The sequence below is a fragment of the Aythya fuligula genome, chromosome 2 (assembly GCF_009819795.1).
Source record: "Aythya fuligula isolate bAytFul2 chromosome 2, bAytFul2.pri, whole genome shotgun sequence".
In the NCBI taxonomy this organism is placed as follows: Eukaryota; Metazoa; Chordata; class Aves; order Anseriformes; family Anatidae; genus Aythya; species Aythya fuligula.
The window spans coordinates 78,804,577-78,822,568 of NC_045560.1; the positions used below are offsets into that span (position 1 = coordinate 78,804,577).

Below are 17,992 nucleotides of genomic sequence, written 5' to 3' on the forward strand. Positions count from 1 at the left end.
ATTTTGTAAATTGCTTCAGCAGAACCAAATCAATGTTTGCTAGCAAGCCTCAGAGCTCTGCTTCTGATTGAATAGTGTTGTGTATCCAGGAAGGAACAACAATTAGAAACATAGTAATCTAGCCATCAGTACTCTCCACAGTAGCAAGCCAAACCTCATTTAGCTGCAGCTCTAATTAATATCACAACGAAGTTCCAAAGCCCAAAGCAGAGAGCACCTCCAGGCCACAGCCCTCTTGACGTAGGCTGTGCCACATCTCATCTGCACCCTCAGTTTAGCAGCTGAGCACATCCTCCTTTCCACACAACCCTCCTGGAACAGGCACTGACAGAATCTCAGCAGGACGCATTTTCAGCGGAGCCATGACATTTATGTCAACTGAAAGTCTGTCCTACTATCTTCGGATGTGTTAAATGCTTGTAAAAGCTGTTCACTCAAACTGAGCACAACTCTCCACATGAGCTTGTCCTTGGCTGGCAGGCTGGTGTTGAATTGCACTGGAATGGTGTTTTTCTGCCTTTCAGTACTTGCTGCAAGGTCTCAGCTTACATTAAGGTAAGAGAAAGAAAGACACAGAGAAACCTATGCTCAGGAGTGCCAAGCTTGCTGATCCTCAAAATTGCACACCAATAATTTCCATGTAATTGCATGACATGCATCCTGAGGAGCAGAAGGGACATGAAATTCAGTTTCATATGTGAGAATAAATAATAGCACTACCCAAATCCCACAGCTCCATCACAGGACAAGTCAAGAAGGACCCAGCACTGCCTACAGTCACCACATGGCAGACAAAAGCTGGATGCAAGACCTGGCCTGTCTATCACAATACTGGTGCTGAGTAAACCATGCACAGCATCAGTGAGTATGAAAGACTTCAGATGGAAGCACCAGATCAACGTGCAATGCATTTAAGATCTTACTCCATTACCTGGAAGGAACCTCACAAATCGCGGCATGAAATGAAATCTGGGGCAGGAAATAGCATCATCTTCAAGTGAAGGTCCTTAAAGATGAAAAAACCACATAGAAAATTAATGAGCAGCAACATATTTACAAAAGAAAATAAAAAGGAATGCTTGCCTCAGATGAAATCAATGAACAATTATTACATTTGATAGGGCTTAAGTTTGACAGAAAAGTATCAAAATGCTCAGAGGAACAAAGTATCAACTTCTGATAAATTCATCCTAGTGGACAAAATCAAATGAAATTGAAATATCTTAAAAAAAATAATCAAAAACACATACCACTCTATTTCAAACAGTGATACAGGGGAAAAAAAAATGTTTTATATAGCTAATCTACTTCAGTCTTATAGACTGAAACACTAGTTTTTGATTAGCAATTTTTGTTTGTTTTTTTTTCCTTGTTACAACAAATATAACACAGAAATTTCCATTATGCTGTTTTGTGTTTTTCCTTTCCTATTTCATTATCCAAAGCTTTACATGAAAACAAGAACAGTAAGTATCTGGCATTAAAACAAAAAAAATAAAATCAAAACCAGGGATATGAAACATTACTATTTGAATATATTTAGCCAAAGAAGGCTACACAGAATATAGTTAAACAAAGGAGTGTACAAGTGTCATACAAGTGCAGAGTGCATCTCTGTAGACAAAGAGAAGACAACAAAACACACCTACAGATTCTGAAATGAAGTTCCTTTGAAATTGTCTTGGTTTTCTTTTAGACCAAGGGAGGGATTATTCCTGAAATTCTCCTTTGTCAGTCTTCATAGGAACACATTTTCATCTTTTCAAGTTCAAAACAATCAGCTATAATAACTTACCCTTCTGTGGCTGTCTGTATGACACTGCTTTGTAAGATGACTGCAGAGAAATACTGCACGAGTAATTATTTGGTAGCTTATAAAAATAGAGGATAGTTTACCTGATACCTTTGGTGTGACTTTTGCATTTTTTATATAACCCACAATAATGAATCTTAATAAGTTTCAACTTCTCAAAGAAGAAAGCAGAAGTTTGTTACTCTCAATTAGTACAGCATTTGACTATTATTGAGACCACTCCCCACTTTTTTCTTTCTTTAAAAAAGAATATGGCAAAACAGACCTATTTACTGAAGCTGCCACTAATTATTTTTGTATTTTTTCCAGTAAGTATAAGTTACCTTTAAGATTCCAGTCATAGAGCTCCAAAATATCTTTGAATAGATACGAAGAGAACAGCTCAAGACCTTTCACACAAAAATTCTAGGGGAAAAAAAAACAAAAACATAAACAAACACAAAACAAGCTTATAATTACATAGTACTGTAATATAGATAATGCCACTAACAGATAGAGACTTCATATTTGTCAACTTCTAGACATTGTCCTTTGGAAAGTATTAATGCATCTCTGATCATTTACTGTAACACAGTGGTCTCTTCAGGAAAAAAAAAAACTGTCAAGAAAGCATTGTAATTTTTTGTGCAATGTCCAAATCCACTCTATAGGCAGAAGTTATGAATCTCACAATTCACCTTGCACCAAAACCCTTTCACTTGAGTAGGCTAAGCAGATAATATTTCTGAGAAGGATCTTTCATAATTCCCTCTTTCCTACAAGTTCATATTAAAAGCTTACAAATCACCATCTGTGGTATCATGATCACTTCTTCCATAGCAACAAATCAGTACAATGCAAATAGAGATTATGACCTTAACACCCAGCAGGAAAGGGGAAAAAAGTTCTTGCTCATCAAGCAGGAAAGCAGCTCCTCCAAAAGCAAAGAGCTTTCAGTCAGAAGTGAAAGAACCATTGCTTTCAAAAGCCTTTCTAAATAAATTCGGGACAGGATAATGTAAGTTGTACATACATAAAGACGGCTATAAATTACAAAGCCAACAACACAATCTTTCACAGGGCTGAATTAGGTAAAGATTGTTTAAAAGTACTGCACTTTAGCCACAGGCAACTGACCAGGAGTCCACAAAAACATAAAATTCCCTAACTTGCTCTGTGGCCATTAATTGTTTTAGAAAAAGATTGAGACAACACAGCAAGTTTAGTAACAAAAAGGGAACTGCACTGATCACGTTAATCTTACTGAGGAATCTCAGGGCTCTTGCATATATTTAGTTGCTGTTGAGCAAGAAAAATAGATAACTAGAAAGAAAGATGTAATTATGACTACAATACTGACCCTATCTTTGTAGATAACATGCAGGGGTACTTCTGTGCTGCAGTGGAATAGCAGGTGTAGGTAATTTACTTCGCAAACTGGCTACACCAGTGATTAATTTGTCATAAACAGATTATGAACTGAATATGCTTTGTTTGTATCCACAGGAAATTTGTTTTGGCAACAGCTTATATTAAGTATTGATAAGTGATCTTCAGAGCTTCAAATTCAAAATTAAGTTTCAGCCCTGGCATTGGTTTATGTGGTCCTGGCAAGCCAGCACCTCCACATGCCTTTCATCAACTGTAAAAGAAGGATAATGGCGATGTCAGCTCACAGATAAGAGTATCTGACACATAACTTAAAATGAAAAGATGCTACGGGTATAAGCACTTCTTACTATTTGATTTTAATGTATGATAGCCTACGTAGATGGATTTATGCTAGTACCTTTAAGTGCAAATTCCTTTTCAGCCATTCACTCTGAACACAGCCTGTCTCGTACCATCTCTTCACAAGATGGGATTCTGAAGAGTTTAATCCATTAAGCATATCAACTCTTAACCCACTCTGACTTTTTAACTAATTATCCTTCTTACCTCAGGCATCATCTCCTCAATGAAATGAATGGTATAGTCAATGTTAAATCTGATTACTTTACATAGAGGAATCTGGAAGGAAAAGAGATTCGGTATGAAGAACTATACAGTGTCAAATGTACAGTTAATACAATTTTGAATGCAAAGGTATTACTGTCTGCTGAAAACGGCACTTACTTGAACAGCTGCTTAGTGAGATCATGCAAAGACAGGAACTCAAGCGCATGCAAGAGAAGCAACAATTCTAACCTCCACCTCTGATAACACAGGGCTGACAGGAGGGATGGTAATATAAGATTAAATAATGCCATCTACTGGAGATGAAGTTTTGTTTAGGAGAAAAAGCAAAGTTCAGTAAACGCACATCTGCTCTCCCTTGTATATCTGGAAGGGAATTTATTGTTGAGGATACATGTCAGATCAATACGCTAACCTGAAGACAAGGTGTTTTTTTTTTTTTTTTTTTTACACTGCCAATTCTTTCAGCTATACCTTCCATAAAAAATGTTGTTGTGGTGAAAACACAATGTAGGAATTTTCAGAATAAATGTAGAGGATTATATAAATCTCATCCAATAAAAATTTCTAGAAGTTAACTCTTCAGAGGTTGCACTGAAATCAGTGGGCTTTGAGGCACAGTATTTTGCTTGTATCTTCTTGCAGCCCACTGCTAAAAAATTGACTGTTTGTTTACATGTCTGCTGATGGCATGATAAATAAGGAGCTACACCAAACAACCAAATACAAAAACTGATTTTCTAGGAAATGACACAAGTCTTTCAGTATTAAATGTTGTGAATACAAAAATAAAAAACTTCTAAGGTAAGATGTCCCATTTAAAATGTGAGAGGAAAACCTGTCACACTTAAATTGGTGATTCTTTTTAAAAAAGTACAGTGTGTTTTCTTATTTTCTAGCATTCGAGTTGAACCAGGACTAGATATGTTCAGAGACTCAATAAACTGGATTACTTTTCCTGATAACAAGAAAAACAGCTTTGGAGAGGTAACGATTACCAAAATCTCCATAAATTAAGAGTTCCACATACAAAAACAAATGCATAATAAAGGAGTATTTGGCTGGTACTATAAAATTTCTGTGGCAGCTGTTTAAAGAATTTGTAATTTCTCTGTACAAACCATTTTCCCTAGTATCTGAGCAGCTGAATTGTTACTGAACAACTGTAATAACAGAAGTAAGACTTTCAACAGTTTGCAAGCTAAGACTTCATATCATACAAATCTGGTTCAAAGATGTTGGTGCTTAAGCCTGTATTTCTGCTACCCTTTGTCACATTCCTATTATCAAATACATTCCAAAATGTCTGTCTCAAACAGCAGTTATGATGTTATCCCAAATCATCTCAGGATAGCAAGGCACTCTATTTCCAGACAGCTTTATGCCTGTTGGCAATACGAACAAGCAGTGTTGCTTTGTATTCAAGTCTGTAAAAAAGAAATAATTTGCTGCTAATCATTTCCCCTAGTTAGGTTGAGAAATTCCAATTTGATTTTGGCCTAAATGCACCTACTCTACAGTAATGCTCATTGTCTGCACTAACTGCTCATGTCAAACAAGAAGAATTTTCCTTGTTCTCCACATAAAACAAGTATTTCCGTAACACTCTGCTTTCTGGTCATACAGCAGACATTAAAATGATAAAGGTGGTCTCTTTATCCTTTAAATAGGAGAAAAAAACAAAACTGTTCCTTTTTTGCTCATTTGTAAAGTGAAACTGTAAAGCCCTGGGATAAAACTGCCTTGAACCTCAAGGCTGAGTTAATGCTGCAGGGCAGGAGTGCTTCGCAGTGCCACCCCACCAGCTAAGTGAGCACCACTCACTCACTGGCTTGTCAACAAGAGCCTCTTCCCCTGCTTACCAGAACTTAAGTGTTGTCATACACATTATGGAAACAAACCATCAGCTAAAAATGCTTTCCTCCCCTCAGTGTCTCTCAGTCCCAGGTATTAGATTCCAGTCTTGCACCAATGAGCATTTTAATACTGGGTTTTGGGACTTGTGGCAAAGCAAGTAACAGGTATAAAAACAAGGAAACAATGCCCCAGAGCAACTGAAAAGTTCTTAAAATATAAAGATATCAAAATCTGAGGTACAGATATTTTAAGTATTTGCATATTTTTAATTCTGATATTGCTAACTCATCTTATATTGCAAAAGCAGGGTCATCTGGCAGCAATAATTTTTGTTATATTTGCTTTCAGAAAATGAAATCTATTTTTTTCTTTTTCTTTTTTTAAATTCAACTTAATAAAACCTCATCCAGTTGAAATCCAATTAACAGTTTTAACAAGTTATTCCATGGTTTATTTCACTTTCAAACTGTGAAACATAAAGAACATTACTTTGATGCACATCACAGTCTCAGTCACAGTTTGAAGGCACTGCCTACCACAAGTACTCAAGACAAAATCTGAGACTCATTAGCACAAATGTCTTCCTCCAGTTCCAAATGCTGGCAAGATACTTGTAACACGCACATGCGAGAGAAGCTCGACTTTGGGGCAGAAACAGCTTGCCTTCCAGACAAATCCCAGGTATGCAGTAATGAACATACTTACATTTGTTAGTGGGGCATGTGAAAACATGGAGAACCCTTCAAAGATATATTCATGGTCATCATACTCAATAACAGTAGGTCTGTCTGTCTAAAAAAGCAAACAAAACCACCATGGAGTAAACAAGAAGCAGTACTACTTCCCCCACTGAAAGCAAAATTAGAACTAGTTAGAATTATTTATAAAGATACTTACTAAGAAGTTTGTGGGAGGCGACACTGTAATTCGGTAGTGGTATAGCCTTCCGGCATTGTTGGTCATGGGGCGACATGGTTTAATAGGCTTAAAGAAAGAGATAAGTAGAATTATGTGTAAAGTTAAGGCAAATTTAGATTAAAAGAGAGAATAAAGCATTTCTAATAGCCATGAAATATGCACTAGGAAAAATTAAATAAAGCAGGTAGTCATAATTAGCTCTTACAGGAAGAAAGTGGGCCTTATCTGTAGCCGCTTCTGGAACTATTTCTAAAGCTATTCAAAGAAAAAAAAAAAAAAAAGTGAAAAATGCTGCTGTAGTTTATTCATTTTCCATTTGACTCCCTATCTTTCCTATGCACAGCAGTTAGCTGTCTACATACCAGACTGATCTCCTTTATTTTTTGGGGGTATTAATTTGTTTCAGGGAACTGATTAACTGATTTTAGAACTCCATAAAAAATAAAATTGGACATTGCCTAAGAAGATCTCAGAATGTTATCAAGAGAGACAAATATCCATTCATCTGCTGGGGGCAAGTCTGAAGTTCCAAAGAGAAGGGACTGGACCATTACCGCAGAGCAAGGCACAGGCAGCCCTGCTCTCGCAGGTCATGATGCTCTCTGTTGATAACAGTAGACCAGCAGGCAGCCTCTCCCTGCATGCCGATGCAAGGCCAAACCATGGTGATTTGCAATTTGCTCCAGCTTGTTCTGAAGCAGTCCTGTTGAAAGACCTAAAAATCCTCAGCAGTCAGACAAAAACAGAGTTCCTCCTGCATACAATATGCTGCAGTTCAGAGGCTTCCACCAACCTGTTCAGGTGTCTGTCTGCAGGAAAAACCCCTGTGGCAAGTGGAGTACTCCACAGAACATTACAAAAGTTGGCGAGGCAGCTGCACCACTGCACAGCTCTGTGCAGCCTGCAGAATCCATCCAAGAAATAGGGTAATTATTTTGTTCAGCTGCAAATTAAGTTTCTCGTTGCTATGACAAGGCAGGTAAGAACCAGCTAGTTTAAAAGCTAAGTGTGATTATCTGCAGGACACTAAAAATTCATACACCCAAAATTTTCTGAAGGCTCGAATTCCAAGCTGGCCTTGCTCCAGTGAGTAGCTGTCTTTGTGCAGCAGGTTTTATTCATCAGTTTTCTCCCACTAACATTTTCTCTCCCCTTCTCTGCAAGAAAAATACTTCAGACAAAGTGGAAAAGAATTGATCCTGGAGTGATTTACAGACAGCTTCAGACCAAAGCCATTTTTCTGAAATGGAATAATTTATGCTTTGCAACATTCACAAATCCTCAACCGCAGAGAAATAAAAGGATGTTTCAGTTAATGTGTGTAAAAAGGTATAGTGAAAAATTATATTCTTAAAGAGAAGTTACAAAGGTAAATTGTAAAACTACATTTTAACATTCCTAAATGTTTAGAACAAAGCTTTTTAAAACATAAAACTTTAGGTAGTCCAAGCACTACTATTTCCACAAATACTGATCACAAAGCATGCTCTGTACAAACGAACATCTCTACAGAAAATAACCAAACAGCATTTTGAGAACATTTTTCAAAATAAAAGCAACTACCATAATAACTGTTCCAGGAAGCTGATGGACTCTTCCAGGTACTCATTAAGAACTTAGCAAACTGTTTGACAGTGTGAGGTGCAGGCATGCTGTAAGTGCTGAGACAACACCTCCTCTTGGACAGCTTGCTGCTCCCCGAGCAGTACATTTAGTGACTTATTTACTTTTCCTTTTAAAGTAATCCCTTCACAAGAAAAGGACCCTCATAACATACTCATCCACTTGAAGACAGGAGACATTTGACTACTTTTTTTTTTTAAGGCAATTGTGTTTCAGAAACTTATAAAACCTACAACCAAACATAAACAGACAAAAGTTTTCCATAGCTCTCTAGTGGATTTCATTACTGGTACCGCATTTTAAATGTGAGGTTACATGAATAAAGGATTTAATGTCATACAGGAGTTTTTACTAAGCCTGTAAGCCATGAAAAAAAAAGCAAGCAAGACAGATCAACCCAGGTACAAGCCCACTACAGCAAGTTTGTATTCAAAATTGCAATTTTTGCAAACAACTATTTACCTCTTCACCAGGATAAATGCCATGCCTTATCCCTGTTCTTCGGGCTTTAGCACTACATTTGCACAGTGGTCCATCATTCATCTGTCAAAAACAAAACAAAATTCTTCTTTTACTGAAAAATCAAAAGTGATTGTGACTGGACAATCACGTTGGTTTCAATGCCAGAAGCACAAATGCTTCTAAAAACACGTAATTCTTAGATTAAGTGGATGTTCTTAAGCCAGTAAAAATTAAAACAGTATAGACTAACATAAGAAAACGGCAAAACAGCATTAGAACTTCATCACTGATTCAGAAGCACAAAATGGATAAATGGTGTCAGCAGAACTGTGCCTTCCCGCTATCATATGCCTCTTTCCCACTTTATATACACACAAGCAGCATGTCATCCACCTAAAACAAATTTCAGGCCCTAAACACGCACATGCAATTATTTACGTGCCCAAACCTCCACATTTGAACAGTTCCACCCAGTTCATGAGTGACAACTTGTCCCTGATTAACCCATCTGCAGCACGGCACTGCTAACACCATAGAGCACAGAGAGCAGACAATTTGAAAGTTTTACTTAATACCTTCAAGTAATGGAAAAAAATCAAATGCATCCTGTGAACAGATCAGTAAAGATAAGGAATGGGGAAAAAGATACTTACACCAATTTTACATGTAGGGACATCAAGTAGCTGTATTTAAAAGGGCCACAGCACACTCTAAAGCTAGTCTCTTTTCAACTCTACAGCCACATTTGATGCAGGCTATCAATTGCATCAACATCCTAAAGCTTCCTGCTCTTAACATTGTGTCCATTGCTGAAATCCAATCAGAACCAAACCAGAGACAGAGTGACACGATGGGTTCTCTTCACTTTTTTTTAATCCCACACTGAGACCCCGAGGAAAGCACAGATTTAATGAAACTGGTTGATGTCTATAGGTAGAAATATACTTCCTCACTGCTTTATAAGGTTACAGAGCAGACAAGTTAAATAACGCAGTCAGTATCCAACCGCTCAGCACTCCCCCAGAAATAAGACCTACTTGAGGCTATTGAAATAATCACCACTTACTTGAAAAAGAAAATCTTGTCCCTAGTCCTTTAAAGCTGTTCAGCAGTCATACTGCCTCTGCTACTTTAAACGGACAGACCAAGACTGACAGAGATGTGAAGTACCTGTAAGGCCCAGGACTTGAGAAGCAAGACAGATACGTATCTACCCCCTTCCTCAACAACACAACTAACAGAAGGAAATGCAGAAAGAGCCATCACAAGGTGTAACAAAACACTGAAATACCGTTATCTTACATAAACTAAGGCAATGGCTTCTAACCTCCTCTGACCAAACAAGGAAACAAGCAGATAACACTTGCAAAAAAAAAAGGGTATAATGGTAGCATCAGCTATAACAATTTATTTTTTGACCACCGCAAGCACTTCTGGACATTAACTGAAGTAACAAACACCACTCAGATTAAAGGGTTGTGAAGATCCATCATAAAAGTCTGGTTACTTGTTGGATAACACTATCCAACTGGTAACTTGTATGCACCAGTGTGCACAGAAATCCTTCCCATCTTATGCAACAGTGGTTAGAAAGCATTTTGGCATACCAGATAAATACCGAGGAAAAATAGAAAACCTTCAAATAAAATTACTCAGAAGAAATACAGTACTGGCAAGCTCACCATGATTTGATTTCAGCCCCTTCTAGAAAGGGAAGGGGGAGAAAATCTCAAGGAAGCCTGGGAAAAAGCTTTTCAGCAGGAAATTCATAAGCCATTTATTCCTGAAACTATTCATCCAAGTTATTCCACTTTTTATTTAGCCAATATTATAGGCTAGAACATTACTTTGAAATGTGCCCAAGAGCAACACACATTTTTTTCAGTTAAATGCCTAAACAGTTTGCTAATTTTGTTTTTCATATAAATAAAACCATCTAGCTATGCTCAGTCTTCTTTTTTATATAACTAGAAGCATAAATATGAGTTGGCAATAGGATATGCAACAGACCTTTGAATTACCATAGTGGCAATAAGCATTGCAGTATCTCTTGGCATTACGATTTGCTGCGTGCTAGCCTTATGAATCACACAAAACACCAGTTAAATTAGTTTACTGAGGTGCCATTTGACAAGGAGTTAGAATAGACTGTAAAATATTTAAGTAAGAAAGATGAAAATGGCAAATTTGCAAACAAAAGCTAGTCTTCTGTGCAATGTATACATTCAAAACAACATTTCACAAGCTCAGCAATTACATTTAATGAGAACTATAATCTCCATGCAATTACAAAAGAACCATTAGACAAGAAATTAGGAGCATGAACAGCATATTTAAAACATTATTTATTATGACCTGAGAGCTTTTAGGTGAATAATATGTAAAACAGATAAACATGCTGCCTTCCCTCCATCTCAAAATTCATCCGTGTACCTTTATCTTGGGATTAATAGGACAGCATAAGAGCACTGTTTGCAATTCAGGTTTTATTACCGCTGCCAGACATGACTGCAGCTGAATACTCCCCAGGATTCACACACTTGAAATCAAAAGTGGGGTGGTTTAAAAAAAAAAAAAAAAAAAAAGAGAGAGAGAAGAGAAAGGAGGAGGAACTTATATTGAAATAGAGGCTGCCCAGCATATTTGACAACACTTCAGAATTTTAGGTCTACAGGGGAGAGACTTTCAGAAACATGACATTTTCCTCTCACTATACCTGTCCTGGATCATTGTACCACAGTTCTTCATGGAGACGATCAGGGTGTGCTTTTTTACGCTTAATTTCGGCAATGACATCAAAAACTTCCGAATCCGAACTGCTAGAGCAGCTGCTGTCATCCTCAGAGTCACAGTCTGAGTCACTGGAGCTCTCTGATCCATGGAGGGAAAATAAAGTTAGATGAAACATTTCCACACATTCTCTTCCCCAGAATCAATACGTTCTCTAACATGTCATAGCTCAGCAGCGTACTGAAAGTTATTAAAGAAGTGCATGACATTCACACTAATGAAAATGACAGCAACTGCATTTTTTTAATTAAAAGCGACAGCAAATGCTATAGATATTAAAGACCTACACCAATGGAGTGCTTGCTGTTTGGCTGTCAGGCAGCACCACTGATCAGTTATAGAAAAGCAAGTTCAGTTACTTGACAATGAAATACTTCATGGAACAAGACTATTAAGCTATAGCCAACACAAATATTACTCTAAAATTAAACAAACAAACAAACAAAAAACACAAAGAAATACATGACCTCCTGCTGTTTAAAAGGCTAATTCTGATTGCTATGAGTAAAGTGCTTATATTTAGTTCCATTTTACCTAAAAAATGCTCCCTATCTGTAGTAGGGCTTGACCTATTCAAAAGGTTCAAGAAAGCACGCGTGGATATAATTTTTACAGGATGTGTAGTTACTCTTTTTTCAAAACAAGTATCTCTAATAAATCAGTTATCACATTAAAAATCACAGATGAGAAGAAAGCTTTTTTCCATGATTGAAAAAAGCTGATGATAACTGAGTGAATCCATGCTCAAGTTTTACAGCTTTTTTTTTTTTTTTTTGACTTTTTCCTGTACTTACTAAAGCAATTTTTCTGATACATCAAAGGAAAGAAAAACTCTAAACCAAACCAAAACAAAAAACCCACAGGTCTCATGCCTGTTAATGTCTCCTCAACTGAGCATGATGTCATATATCCCTAAACTCCTGTGGTACTTAGAAGCAACTCTTCTATATGTAATGCCATTCATTCCACCGATCTCCTCAGCTCCAATTTAAATAAATACTTTCATAGCCAAGACATATAACATGATACAAGTAAGGTTTATTATTCTTGGAAGGTGGGATGTAACACTCCTTCCATTTTTTTTCATTTTTACTTAAAAGAAAGTATATTACTATACTGCTGGTGCTTTCAAATACTCTGGGGAAAAAATGTAAATGTACATTTATTAAATGTTTCCCCTTAGCTACAAGAAAGAAAAATGAAGTGAAAGAACATAAGAACAAAAGTAATAAGCTATTTTTTTTAAGGGAGAGAAAAATCAAGATGTATTTTGATACAGCCCTTAATTCAGTACAAGATGTTTGTCCTTGGGACATACGATTTACATAGGTCATATGTTCAGTTGAAAGTATATACGGATGTCTGCATATATACGAATATATGCATATTCACAGAAAAATAAGTAAACATGTTTTTTGAAATTTCAAGTTTTCAGTAAATATTAATTATATTAATTAATGTGCAAGCCTAATTTTAAATGCAAAAAGAGCGCGGAGCTTGTGAGAACAAACCAGGGCTCTGAAAGATCAGTATAAAATATCTGAATTTCATGTACTGAAGAAAGCCTTTCATAATTTAAAAATGGTCTTGGAGCACACTGATGTCTCACTAGAATAAACATCTACTTCTAATGAAAGGCACAACAGAGGCCTTTGGCTAGGTACAGAAGACAACCAACTATTAGACCCAACAGAAATATTGTTGTAGGAGAAGCTGGTACAGGCACCACGTCAGCCCAGGTACAGTGCAAATGCAGAGCCTTTGGCTCCCCCAGTAACAGTGGAACAGGAAACACAGCTGAAGTTGCTCTTGGCCCCATCATATCTTATCCTAGAGCAGACAAGGAACATCTTGTGGAGATCCAAGGAAGTGAAACTTTAGACAGGTAGGCTGAATGTAGAAGTTTTGTCCTTCCCTCATGTGCGTGAAAATACCTTCTGAATAACTGTGCAGAAGTCTTTGCTAGTGATTCTTGAGTGAATTTAAACATGCAAATCTGATGTTCAAAAAGGTGTTTGCTTTACACAGCTCAAATAAAATAGGAACATTTTTTTCTTTCCTTTCATCTTTATGTTATTTTAAGCTAGCAGCACATAACTAACTGACCCTGTCGTTATATACACTTGTATTTCAACTTTACAGTTTTTGGTATTTGATTATGAAAGTTACTAGGCTCAGATCTGAGAATCTAAGCATCTCAACATGAGACCATGAAGCATCACTTACAAAGCAAGCCCAGGAGCATCTAAATTAACGTGATATGCCTAAGAATTTCTTGAACACTACTTTCATGGTGGAAACGATACATTATGTAATACTCAGATGCTGGAAGTACAATAAGAACAGCTAACAGTTGTAAGTAAAGCAAATCAGAAAAAACAGCTTTCAACGAGTGATGAGTGAATAAATTGCTAGCAAAAGCTATGCCCTGCTGTTTCAACCAATATTTCCCCAATAACTGATACAGCTAGCAGATATATTTCTCTGTGAAAAGACCCATATGTGAACTGTGATAGTGTAGATCAACTCATACGGCTGCTTGTTATGGCACTGAATTCATTTTCCTTCTACACTGTATTTTAGTTGTGCAACTTTGCTTATTGTGATCTTATGCAGAAATATCAGTTTTCAAAACAGCTTAGCATCACTGCTCTTGCTTCTCTTTTTTTCCTAATAAAGATGAAGAGCAGGAGGTCCTTGCAGCCCCTTATGCACCATACTTTGGCCTATCTGATAGTGCTCAGGGTACTTCCATGCCATGGAAGAGACTTCAGCATTAGGCAGTGCTGGATTCTGTTTTCCCTTAAGCCTTCTAGATAAAGCATCTAGCTCTACTTCAGTCAAAAGCAACAGTAAAACTCCGTGGAACTGCAATAGAAAGGATGGATTTAAAAACATGTATTAGCCTACTGACATCATTAAACATGCACAAGTACTAAAAAGAAAAGGTTAACTACAGTTTGCTCCATTTCAAAGCTTTGCCATCATTTCTGCATACCCAAATCTTCATCCAGTTTGGTCTTTGGTGGCTCCCATGGTGGTCTGGCTGCTTTGGCCTTTGCCTGTCGCTTTCCTAATTCCTCTTCAAACTTTTCATACAGATCTCGGAGCTTGCTTGTTCCTACTACAGTTGAGTCTCCCTGTTAATTAAAAAACAGGTAAAAAAGCAAAGGCAGTGTTGACATTACAGAGGACAAGAGAACAAAGTGTATCAGTGTTTCATAAGGAAAAGCAATGTCGAAAAGAAAAGATCTCCATTCCATAGCTCAAATGAAACATGGAAGTACTTGATCGGGCTTTAAACTAAACACAGTCATTGCTCCTCTAGGTAAATGAGCAGAGAACTTAATCTGCTGGGGAATTATCAAACCTTTGGCCTAGCCAAGCAGAGCTATGGCTAAGCATATTTAATACAGCTCAGTACTGTTTTCTAACAGCTCAGATTTAGAAAAAACAGACCTTCTGTGCAAGTATTTTGTTATTCAGAAGAATCATATCACACCCTAGACACACAGAACTTAACTGATGTTGTTGCCCCCTTTGAAACATTGATTTTACTGTGTCATTCTACAAGAGAAAGAAGAAACCTCCTCACTCAATTACTACTTCTTTACTCCCCCAGCAACTGTTATTGTCAAATAAAAAGAACTGACTTCCTCCTTCTGTATGAAATTTCTCCAGGATTATGGGATGATAGAGTAATTTATGCAGTTTTGTTCAAATACAGGTGTTTATGGATAAAACCTTCTCTCCTGGAGACAAAAATATTCCTCTTTCACGTATCACTAATCTGAATGAAAATAGACTGAAGAAACATGAAAATAGAGAACACCAAAAAAAGGTTTCAAGACTGAGATGAGAAGAGAGAAGGATTCAACACTGAATGACATAAAACATGATCCTGCTGAAGTACTGTCATTAATCAGGTAATCAGATAACCAATAAAGGACTGTGTACAGTGATTTCTGAGTTCTCACGAACATACCACTTGATCCATAGGGTCATTTGAATAGTAGCTTTCAGAATGGGTACAGCGAACCCAGACTGGCTTAAGCAATTCATCATCTTCATCTTCATTCTTTTCAGATGTATTCTCCTCTGACTCTTTGTCTTTGATACTAGTGTAACTTTTTTCTTTACTGGCACTCTGGCTTTCAGACCACCTTTCTCTGTCCTCCTCCCATCGGGGTCTCTTCCTTTCTCTGCTTGGAGAGCAGCTTAATGGAAGAAAAACAAAAGCAATTAATTATTTTTTTTTTTAACTTGCAACAGTTAGAAGTACTCTATAGTTTAGATCTACTACAGAAAAGTTAAATTGAAAGTGCTTTTGTATTTTAAACCTTATTCAATAATTAGAATAAAAAAACACACTAGCTTAGACTGAAATTCTTACTTGTATTCTAGATCAGTTTCTTAATTTTGTCCCAAAGTTTGAAGCCCATCAACTAAGTTACCGTATTAAGTTTTAATATATATCCCGCAAGCTATTTGTATGAGAGGAACAGGATCTTACTGGAAGGATTATACAGAAACCTGTTTGGCATACCGAAAAAATACTGAAGGATTAAAACCATTGTTTGTGTTAGTCTAACTCTAGCAGTTCATTGAACAACACAAGCTCCAAATTTAGGAAAACTATTTAAAAAAAAAAACAACACAATACTTGTCTTTAAAGCCAGTAATGTCTCTGAATTTAACTACCCAGGATTTAAAAGGAAAGGAGCATCAAAACAATAAAAAGTTCTTAAAAACATGATCTAAACATAGAATGAACGTTATGCTATCTTGGTACTTCACAGACCGGGAGCAGATGCACAGGGGAGTCTGAGATGCAGTCGAGTCTCCAGAGATTAATCCTGCTTCAACTCTACAAGGCCTTGAGAGAGCTGTGACATTTGCATGTCTATGAAGATGGTTATAAGATTCATCTCTGAGTTTCAAACTAGGCATGTACGCACATACACATGATGCGCAGAGCCTCATAAATATGAGAGAGACCAAACCTGTCCTCCTTACCTTCCTGTTCTCTTGTAATCTTTTTTGTATGATCTGTCTGGTGATGGTGATCTTCTGCTGTCACGGTGCCTATGCCTCTCCCTCTCCCGCTCCCTTAAAGAGTTCAAAAACAGAAGTTAAATAAGAAATCTGGCATTTCTTACATTCCACACCCCTGGAAGAGATGCAGAATCAGGCTGAGATCACATTATTCAAGATGACACGACATTCAATGAAACCATCTATCTCAATGCCATACCTAATTCATACTGTATAAAGAACTTCTATAAATTCACCACAGGACTTCTTGCCATTCGTCCTGTTCTTCTGTTACAAATAGTGAAGAGTAAGATTACTGCACCTTTAACCATTCTTAATGCCTCAAGGAACAGAATGAAAACCTTTTCCATGCACAGTAGCTTTGGAAGCACAGCATTAACTCAAATGTTTCAAGCAAGTACTCTTCTCCTGACAGCCACCTCAGGCACGTGCAAAAAAAGCTGATAGACAGAAAATCAGCCACACTGACACCATGAATCTTACCTACAAGACTCAACATGCAGATACTCATAAGGAACTCAACCACTCAAACATATGTCTGTGGCAAAACAGCCCCAGTTAACAGGAATTATTGTGTTACTTTAGGTAGCACAGATCACACACAGGCAGGTTATCAGACTAACAGCTGACAACTTGTTTGTCCACACTCATTTGTGTAACTGTCACATCTCCTAGTAAATGAGTATGCTGATACACAAGGAAGCACAAATACATGCCTCGGGTGGTTTTGTGGGTGAGCAGGATGATGAACCAAGATTTAGGAGTACATATCTATGCTTCCATACACATATATATGACGTAGCACACAATTTTATAAAGCACAAAGTTCATATGAATTATCTACTGGGCTTCCCTACACCCATTCATCCTTCACCTGTGCCTTGTTCAAGCATGGATCAGCCTTCAGAGAGCATGCTCTGTTGCCCTCTGATTTGCTTGAGAGATGAGGATGCTGTGCAAAAAACCATACCAAGGCACTGTGAGAAGATGTTGAGATACACTGTGAACTAGACCTGGAAACTGTTGACCTCAGCTAGTAACACAGAAATATTTGAGAAGGAAGCTGCTGGAAATACTTTCAAAACTTAAACCTGAACTTTTAAGAACAAATTGTGAAATTATGTGGCAAATAACTGAGTCACCTACACAACACAGAGACTTCCACAGACTCATCATACAGTAAAGGCTCGTGACTTAAAGCCAGCCACATTCAGTTTTAGGAAAATCTTATTCTGGAAACCGAAGTGAGCAGAACCAAACCAAACTAAACTTGCTAAATGTGTTTTGTTTGCTTTTGAATACAGCTATTCTGAAATTATATCTCTGCTTTTTTAAATCAAAGTAGTTTCATTTCCACAGGCACTAAATATAAATTCATGTTTCACATGGGACACATGGAAAAAATCAGATCTTTAGAATTAGAAGCATGTGATCCAGCTACTCTGATAAACTCAACTTTAAAGTATCTCTGAAAACTCTGACCTACATGTAGATCATTAGACAAAAAGAGCGAGCAAGAGAGCAAATTTAAGACTAAAC

The 17,992-nt window shown here is 37.2% G+C and overlaps 1 protein-coding gene across 1 annotated transcript in view; it reads right to left on the reverse strand.

The window, feature by feature from the left end:
- DROSHA (drosha ribonuclease III) overlaps positions 1-17,992 on the reverse strand; it is a 68,245-nt gene that overhangs the window by 46,661 nt on the left and 3,592 nt on the right. Inside the window, exons 3-12 of the mRNA XM_032182689.1 lie at positions 16,415-16,507; positions 15,384-15,615; positions 14,397-14,538; positions 11,325-11,479; positions 8,609-8,689; positions 6,503-6,589; positions 6,311-6,397; positions 3,731-3,802; positions 2,137-2,218; positions 932-1,006 (exon numbers count right to left, since the gene is read on the reverse strand). Of these exons, the coding sequence (XP_032038580.1) occupies positions 932-1,006; positions 2,137-2,218; positions 3,731-3,802; positions 6,311-6,397; positions 6,503-6,589; positions 8,609-8,689; positions 11,325-11,479; positions 14,397-14,538; positions 15,384-15,615; positions 16,415-16,507 (1,106 nt within the window). The remainder of the gene's footprint in view (positions 1-931; positions 1,007-2,136; positions 2,219-3,730; positions 3,803-6,310; positions 6,398-6,502; positions 6,590-8,608; positions 8,690-11,324; positions 11,480-14,396; positions 14,539-15,383; positions 15,616-16,414; positions 16,508-17,992) is intronic.